This window comes from Benincasa hispida, chromosome 3 (assembly GCF_027475165.1).
Source record: "Benincasa hispida cultivar pf3 chromosome 3, pf3_genome.v1.1, whole genome shotgun sequence".
Lineage (NCBI taxonomy): Eukaryota > Viridiplantae > Streptophyta > Magnoliopsida > Cucurbitales > Cucurbitaceae > Benincasa > Benincasa hispida.
This window is the reverse complement of record NC_143480.1, coordinates 37,385,075-37,394,650: the sequence shown is the minus strand read 5'-3', so window position 1 is coordinate 37,394,650 and position 9,576 is coordinate 37,385,075. Positions and strand designations below refer to the sequence as shown.

The 9,576-nt window shown below is 32.3% G+C and overlaps 1 protein-coding gene across 1 annotated transcript; it reads right to left on the bottom strand.

Moving 5' to 3' along the window:
* Positions 1-5,788: 5,788 nt before the first annotated feature.
* On the bottom strand, positions 5,789-7,225 carry LOC120074626 (protein SLOW GREEN 1, chloroplastic-like). Its single transcript, XM_039027807.2, has one exon. The coding sequence runs from the start codon at positions 7,144-7,146 to the stop codon at positions 6,082-6,084; it is 1,065 nt and encodes a 354-aa protein (XP_038883735.2). The 5' UTR covers positions 7,147-7,225; the 3' UTR covers positions 5,789-6,081.
* Positions 7,226-9,576: the final 2,351 nt, after the last annotated feature.

Below are 9,576 nucleotides of genomic sequence, written 5' to 3'. Positions count from 1 at the left end.
AAAAATAAAATAAAATAAATTTAAATACTATTTCTAAGAACCCAAAAAGATAGTTCTAATATCACTTTTCTCCCAAAAAAAAAAATCAATTTCATTACATACATATGTTATATAATTCATTGAATGCGTGAGAGAATTTTTCTTTAATGATGTTTGGAGTGAGAACTTTTAATAGGTTGAAATTGTTATATATTTTATACTTTTAAGGTTAAGATTACAACATTTATCTAAGTTTGAGGTGAAAATTTAGAGTTAGAATTGTTACAAAGTTGGTAGGTTTATCGATCAAAATTGATTTTACTTTATCTATATTTAAGGGCTTAGGATTCTTATTCATTCAATATTTATTTAAAAGGGTATATTAACCAAATTAACGTACCACTTAAAATGAAAGGAATTATATAGTAATTAGCCTTATTTCTCAAAAGAAAAAAAAATAGTAATTAATCTTAACTTTAGGCAATAAGATTCAATTGGGTTCCTAAAGTAGATATTCAACATTGTAATAGTTACAGAGATTAAAGAGAAGAAAATTTTGATCAAACTTGAGAAAAAGTAAGATGGGTCAAATCCAAAAATCATGCCTTTTTCTAAGTGCTTTTTAATTATTGTATCAGATAACTTTTATGAAAGCTTACTTAGAGAATTAATATAACGTCTAAGGGCAAAATCCACATTACATCATGATTATAAGTTTCTTTTAAGGGTTGTGTTTGTCCCATCCAAATTTCAAAATATTGAATAAGTTTTTAATATTAATTTTTGTGTTTAATAAGTTCAAAACTTCCATTTGAAATAAGTTCATGTTATATTAAAAAATTTTAAAAATTAATTGGTCTATAATTATTTAAATTTTATGTCTAATATTTAGATAACCTTAAATTTTTAATTTTGTGTCCAATAAATATGTGAATGTCTAAAGATATCAAATTAAATACTTTGAAATTAAAAAAACTATTGTGTATAAAATTAAATATTTGGGGAACTATTAAATATTTTTTTAAAATGTACAAATCTAATAGACACGAATTTTATATAATTGTATAAAGGACCCAAATGAAAAGTAGTCCCAAGTTTTAGAACAATCGTTAATGTCATCATTCATTGAAATTACCATGTTAACCCTTCTTTCTTCTTCCTTCTTTTTTGCACCTTTCTTTCTTTCTTTTTTCTCCATTTTTTTTTTTGCTTTTTTGCTTTTTTTTTTAAAAAAATTTTTTATCTGCATTTCTTTCTCGGGCCTTTTTGCATTTCTTCTTCTAACTATTGTTTTCTGTCTTCTTTTTTTTCGCATTTCTTATTCCAAACTTTTACTCCCATCGCATGACCCTCAAGATGAAAGTTAGAGCATGAATCAGAACGAGGAAAAGAATCAATAGTGAGACTAAGAAACGAGAGGAAGAAGCGAGAGTTCAATTCAAATGAAGGGAAAAAAAAAGTCAAAGAAAAAACAACAAAATTGATGACGATGAAGTGAGAGGAAGAAACGTGAGTGACAATTGAAAGGTAGAGGCAGGAGTGAGAAGCTAGAGGAAGAATCTAAACAAGCAAAAAAAAATAAATTACAATCATGTTTGATGAGGAACAAGAAAAAGGGGTGAGAAGCAAGAAGAAAGAGCGAGAAGCGAGAGGGAGAATCTGAACAAAAGAAAAATAAATGAAGAAAAAAATTGCAACTGTGGCTGATGAAGAACCAGAGGAAGGAGCAAGAGGCGAGAGGAAGAAACGAGAATTCGTTTGAGCGCTAGGTCCTCGTGCGTGGTCTCAAGACAAGATGGTACTTTCACATTATGTTAATGTAAGCAGAAGGCCATTTTTCGAACAAATTTGTAATTTAGCATATGACTTATGATCCAAATCATTTAACTTAGTCCTCAACCCACAATTGAGATTATAATCCACATTTTAATTAGTAATTAATAAAAGATGATGGGATAAAATGAAATAAATAGATTAGATCAAATATATGTGTGGTTATAAGTTCTTTCCCAAAATAATAATAATAAAATAAAAAGAGAAATTTTCACCGATAGAAAAAATGTCAAACTATTTATAAAAATAGGAAAAAAAAAAAACATTGATAGATACTGATAGACTTTTATCAACAACTATCAAGGATAAACTTGTATAGGTTTCTATCATTCTATCACTTATAAATATTGATAAACTTCCATCGGCCTCTATCAATGATAGACTTCTATTAGTTTCTATCACTGATAAACTTCTATCAACGTCTATTAATGATAGATTTGTATCAGTTTCTATCACTGATAAAAACTGATAGAAGTTATCAGGGATGTGATAGACATTCACAACTATTTAAAAACAATAAAATTTTCAATAACAATATCTAGTATATGTATCATAAAGTATCTAAAAGCGAAAAAAAAAATATCAACAACTAACAACAAAATGATTATCTATTATTGATAGTAGTATATCATGTCTATCACTGATAGACGATAGACTACTATCAGTGTCTATCTGTGATTGATAGTGATAATAATACTTATCACAACTATTTAAAAGGAACAAAATTTTCATATTCAATAACAATGTCTAGTGTATAGTTTATGGCAACAAAATTATGAACAAAACCACTATCTATTGATAGACCATTGATAGTAGCCTATCACTATTTATCACTCATATATAGTGAGTATTTTATCACTTAGTCTATCACTTGATCTTCCATTATGTATGATTATTATTCTAATTACTATTTTGGAATTAGCAACAAACTACCAAAAATTGCTATCACTCAGTCTATAATTTGGCCTTCCATTATCTATCATTATCATTCCAATCAGCATTTTTGAACTAGTAACAAAACTATAAATAGTAAGGAAGGGGAGGAGCCGGAATGAAGAGAAAATAAAATTTGGTACACGTGTAAATATTTTTTCTTATTTTTTTATTTTTGAAAATCTTCCAAATAAAAATGTAATATAGAATGCCATTTTCACTAAAAAAAAAAATTATTGAAATCTAATTGGGTCCCAAAAAGCCTTCTTCGGTATTTCTCCAAATCTAAACAGAGGCCTTAAGAGGATTTTTTTTTCTTTATGGAAACTTACCCAACGAACCTAACTTCCTACCCTGCCTAAAAAGACAACTTTTCTTTTATTTAATTTTTCAACAAACCATAATCTAAAATTGTAACAGGATTATTATTATCTTAATATTTTCTTAATTTCTCTTCTTGTTAACAAGAAAAAAAAAAAAAAAGATTTAGGAGCGACATTATTTAAACTCATGTTAGGTACCACTTTAAAGTTTAAACACACTAATGTTGACTAGAAGAATTGCTAGTTATGAACTTTATTCTCGGACATCCTTGTCCTTAATTGTTGAGCAAATTCTTACGTTCTCAACTTTCCACTTCCCTAATCAGTCAAGTTCCTATGATCAAACCTTCAAACCAATCTCCTCTTTTGAGGAAGGGTTTGTTTGAAATTACTTTTTAAATGCTTAAAAATACCTTTTGGAACTTAAAAAACACTTTCTAAACAGGCCCTCGTACACGTTCAAATAATATATATATATAAATTTTTTTACTAAGGCTTGATTATACCAATTTTCATTCTGATTTGGTAAACATGGTCTAAGTCTTGAACCCTGAAACTTAAGAGAGGATAATCTAATTGTTTATATATATATATATATGAACGCCCGGGCCAACTTGCACACACCTCGCCTAATCTCACATGAAAACCTGACTCACCCTACAACATTTAGGTGTCAAGGTTTCCCACAACCAACACTAGAGGATAAGGGTTGAGCCTAGATAAGAATTCTATTTCCTTCCTTACAAATGACATTTTGGATTAGACGGCTTCAACGAGTGTTCTCTCAGTGGGTACTTAAGCGACTGCTCGCTTTTGGAGATGACAGAGACTTTACTCGACATCTTGACCCATCCATTGTCTGCTAATCTTAGCCCAACGCCTTTAATCCTGACAAGCTTGTCTCGGACAAGATCTTTGTCTTTTGTTTGTTACACAACACTGAATTATACGTTCCTATGTTCTTCTAGCTATGGTGCTTTCAATTCTTCTTTCTAACTTTTTGATTTATGGTCGGACCTTTTTCAACCAGTAATACTCCACCTATATCAAAATACGTGCCTTGTTCAACTGTGCCCACAGACCCATAAGCCCTGAGGCACACTAAAGTATAGGTAGATGACCACCATGAATTGAACTCATTCCCCTAAGCTTTTTATTAAACTCATGTTCCTAATAATCGCCAACCCATGATGGGTAGAAATTTCAGTGTTAACTGCTAAAGATATCAAAATAAAAATAAATTTAAAATTTAGTTATGCAGATTTCTCCTAGAGGGCACAACTGTATGAAACAAGCACAATGGTATAATTACATGAGAACTTGAAAGCATTAATCAACCAAATGAATCTCAGATTAAGAAACATGTTCTTTTACATCATATGATCCTAATAATACTTTTGGACTGGATGGACTTTGAACACTTTATATGTCACATTGTTTTCAATGTCCTACAATTATAAAGTTGAGGGTGCATATGAATTATCCATATAAGCACACTCAAAGCCTCAATTCATCCCATATAACAACTATCTAATCCTGCAAAATTCAAAGATCACAAAACTTTTAATTATATGCATATACTGGGGCATTCTTGGACTAATTTATGTATATCACAAAACTAATTCTAGGAGAGAATCAACAATTGCTTTAGCCTGTAATACATGGCAAAAACTTGCAGCTTAACTAGAATGTCATCACAATTTGAATTCATAATCTGATCTGGATTTAAACTCTCTTTGACCAAACCATAAAACCAACTCATGATTTATTAGAGAAAGGATCTAGTTATGTATCTGAAAGTACACATAATTTAGAAAGGATGCCATAAAAGAAGATAATGGTATCAAGCACCATTCCACCAATCTACGGAGAGATTTCATGAATCCTAATCAATGTCTTAAAAGACTATAGGTAACCTGGAGACTTTTCCTCTTGAAGAGGCGAGGTCTCGCCTCAAGCCTTGAGGTAGTATGAGGTGTAAGCCTCATATAGTGATTAAATCTTTTTACAAATCCTAAATTGATAGGACCATGTACTACTAAACTGCTAATCATATAAAAATAGAAAAAGAAAATTCACCCAACAATTTTCACTTGATAAAAAATCCTAAAAGTAATGTTATCATTATTACTACTACTATTATCATTAATAGGATTGATTTATATGATAATTTTTTGCCTTCAATGTTTTTAAAGTCACAACAAAAAAAAGTAGTCATAGCTCAAATTGACACGACTCAAACCTCAATATTTTTTAGGAAAGCAAATCACTATTATTTTTTCAATTATTAGATGAGTCGTATAATTTCAAGCCTCGGTACATTTTCATAAAGACATAAGCCTCTTCTATAAGAGGTCTAAGCCTCTTGTGGTTCAGTGAAGGCGTAAGCCTCGAGGTTAAAACTTAGAGACTTGCCTCAAGGAGTAATTCGAACTCCAAGAGACCTGATTTACATTTAACATTTTCCCCTAAGAAAATTGAACCGTAGGCCTTGGAGAACTCCATCAAACATCCCAAGGGTCATCCTGGATGCAAATGCTATTAAGATTTGAAAAGTAATACCCTCAAAGACATCTTATACTACAACTTGCCCCTTTAATTACTAGGGAATTGATCTACAAATCCCTTAATTTAAACCCAAGAGACCTCCATCAAAGATCCTAATTTCTTCAACCCCCCCTTCCCCCAAGGAAAAGAAGATTATGATCATGATTCTATAATTATTTTCAAATACTGCTTCAACAATCTTCATTTTTATAGAAAAATCCTTGTTTGAAAAAGTGAAAGGAACACAGTTTCTTTGAGACTTTCAGGAATGCTGAGCATAAGTATAATCAGTATTCTCCATAGGAGACTCAATTGAAAGATTCAGACAATCATAAAACTTCAGATATATGACACCACCCCTAATGAATACCAACCCACTAAAAACTAACAAAAATGAAGCTATTTTAGAGCAGCAGTGAAGAGTGAGGAGATAACTCATACAGAAGCAGTAGGGTAAGAACTCATCTCAGCTCTTCAAACCAGCTCCCTCCTTTTCTAATTTCTGAGCAAAAAGCTTTGTTGCAAACATGTTTTCATCAAAATACTCTTTGTAAGGATGGTTCTTTGGAACAAGTCTCCTAAATTTCTCAAACTGTTTCTCAGCCTCCTCATTCTTCCTTAAAAGAGTATATATAATCCCCTGACACAGATATGGCCTAAAATCTCTTGGTTCCTCCCTCACAAGTTCTTGATAAGCTTTCAATGCATCAAAATAACTTCCCTCCATTACCTTAATTTGCGCAACCAAGAGCTTGAAATCCCTGATATCTGACTTGTCATTCTGCTTCTTGCATTTCTCCATTGCCTCTTCGATCCTTTTAGCAACATCCTTCAATGAATTATCATTCAATTGCTCCGCCACCATTGCAAGACCATGGTAAGCCTCAACACGAAATGGGTCTTCCGCTAAAATCTCCTCAAATTCATTTTTCGCCAATTCGAGCTCCCCCATATAGCTATGAAAATTGGCTCTTAGCAACGGCAATTCAAGGTCATTGGGTTCAAGTTCAATCAAACGGTTTAGGGCTTCAACTGCTTCTGGAAGTTTACCTGATTTTACCTTCTCCTCAACGAGAGATCGAAGGGCTTCGACATCATTCAAATCATCTGTCGGTTTCTCTTCTACGACGCTCTCATTTTCCTCATATGCTGTCGATTCATCAGTAGACTCCGTCGTCTCCGGCGCCACCGGGACAGCAACAGCAACAGCGCGTCGATGGTCGAAGCGAAGGAAGAAGAATGCAGCAGCGGCAACGGAGATGCAAGCGGTTTTAAGAAATCCCGACAGAAGGCCGCAATTGGTGGTCTCGGAAATGGAAGATTTATCGTTACGAAGGGTTTCGTCGGAGGTCGATGAGGAGGATGAGGCTTTAACAGACAACGACCTGAAAGATGAACGGAGCGGAGACGGCGGTGGAGACCGGAAGGAGAGAGAAGAAATGGGTTTAGAGAAGGAAGGGAGGCGGTGGCTGGAGGAAAGAAGTTGGTGAGAAGGATGACGACGGTGGTGAGGTGTAGGAAGAGACTCCATGGCTGTTACCTTCGTGTTGCTCTGTGAAGAGAACAAGCGATTTTCAAGTCGTCTCTGGCCCGGAGGTTTACAAGGTTTAGCTCTATCCCAAAAGGCCCAAATCTTAACTATTATTCAACTCTATTTGGGCTTTGAGCCCATACCAAAAAGCCCATAAAGCTTTGCCGATTTGAACACATTGTTCGGTAATTATAATGAATAGCAATTTTAAAATTAATAATTAAAGAGGAATTTGATCTACTAACTAGAGTTAATAAGTCTTGATTAGTATGAGAGTTAGTAAGTCAGTGTTTAGGGTGTAGAAAGTAAGATTGAGTTTCTTAATAATTGTGAAAAGTAGATTAAGGAAGCAAAATGGAGTTACGTGCTAAATGTGAAAAGTAGAGATAAAAGTCTCAATTGAGTTTTTTTTTAGTAAATGTAAAATATATATATATATATATATAAAATGGAAAGATAGAGTTACTTGATAAATATCCAATTCAATATTGTTTATCATTTAAGTTGAGTTGTTTACACCAACTTAGACCAAACGATCTCTAATTGTATAGACTCCTATTAGTAATAGACTATATCACTGATAGACTCCTATTAGTAATATACTATATCGTTATTAGGAGTCTATCAACGATGGAATCTATCACTGATAAACTCCAACTGCTTAGTCTGAATTTTGTTATATATGCAATTTTTTTTGCATTGTGCTATATTTGTTAATACTTTAGACATGATTGCAATATTTCCAAATGTTCTAAGAATCTTTGATAAACTAGAAATGTAATCGACATGAGTTGATGACTCGAGCATACTTGTTGAAGATCTAACATTGTAATAATCTATTCCAAAAACGCTCTAGTTGAGCCCTTTTTGTGAGCAAATAAATTGGGGAATATAGGATGAACTGGAAGTTAGGTTATAATGTGAAGATTGAGTCATGCAAGTGTAAACACAAACTAATTTAGACTATGAAATTATGAATGATTCGGTGACTAAGTGAATTTGGACGACTTCTGAAAAACAAAGTGTTTAAAGAGTATTTTGTCTGTGAACACTTTTGGAAGAAGCACTTATTAAATACTTCTTCTAAACGGATTTTAAGTTATTTTATGTTTTATTGGAACCTGATGAGTATGAGAGATTTAAATGAATTCTGTTGTTTCCTACATAAGAAAGAGATGATTTGAAAAGGTGTAAGCACAAATTTAATGTAAGTTCAAATCTTGTTTTTATGTTTTATATAATATAAATTACCTACTTATTCTAATTTTAAATTAGCATATCATAATTAGAAGTCTACCGTATACTTTTTAAGTTTTTTTTTTTCTTCTTCTTCTTCTCTTTTTTCTTTTCGATTACCATCTAAACACAAAACTTTATACATGTACTAGTAAACAGGCACGTGATACACTTGATTTTAAATTCTTAGAATATAAAATTTTAAAGGTGCAATTTTTATATTGAATGCAATGTTTGTTATTAATTTAAAAATAGCAATATTGGTATTATTTCAAAAGGTAATGAAAGCACTCATGGATATAGTTGTATATATTTCGTGGGGTGAAATATACAATGATTTATAATTGTATCGTATTTGTATAATTAGAGTTTTCATTAATTTTAAAATGTAAACCGTAAATTTAAAACAAAGGAAAGAGAGATAAGAATGTGAAAAGATAGATTGATGAATAAAATTAAAAGTAATTCTTGTAAATAGAAAAAAAAAAAAAAAACAAAAGGATTTACAATCTATAGCAAAAAAATTGTCGAAGGAAGCGAAGTTTTCCTTTTTTTCAAATTTCTAAAATATCCTTGCGATTTAAAATCTGCGCATCCTCACTATGGCTTCTTCCTCGTCATTCTTCAACTTCTTCCTCGTCGTTCTTCAGCTTCTTCCTTGGCATTCTTCGTCATCAACATCTTCTTCCTCGGCCTTCTTCCTCATCGATGACATCTTCTTCCTCGACGTTCTTCTTCATCGAAGACGTTCTTTTTCGACCATAGTACGACTTCTTTCTTGATTTTTTCTTCGATTTTCTGCGCATGTAGGTCTAGGGTTCTTCCTCGGTTCTCTTCTTTGTTTTTCTGCATGCGTTCGTCTATGACTTCTTCCTCGTCCATATGTTGTGGTTCCTCGACCACGCTATTTGTCTCGTGAAGTTCGTGAAGTTACTTCACGGGACAAATTTCATGAGACAAAAAATAGAAATGAATGAAGTTAAGTTCGTTGAGTTCATTTCTCGTGAAGTTCGTCTCGTGAAGTTACATCACGAGACGAACTTCATGAGACAAAAGACAGAAATGACGTGAAGTTGAGTTCATTAATGAGATACATCTAATTGCTTTTTTTATAGTTTGTATTACATCTAATGAGATGCATATTGTTATCCTTAAATGCTTGTTTTGGTCTTGCATTATTGTTTGATGTTCATG

Bases quoted from the DNA above. Each gene is read 5' to 3' on its own strand.
- LOC120074626 (XM_039027807.2), bottom strand. From the start codon at position 7,146: ATGGAGTCTCTTCCTACACCTCACCACCGTCGTCATCCTTCTCACCAA.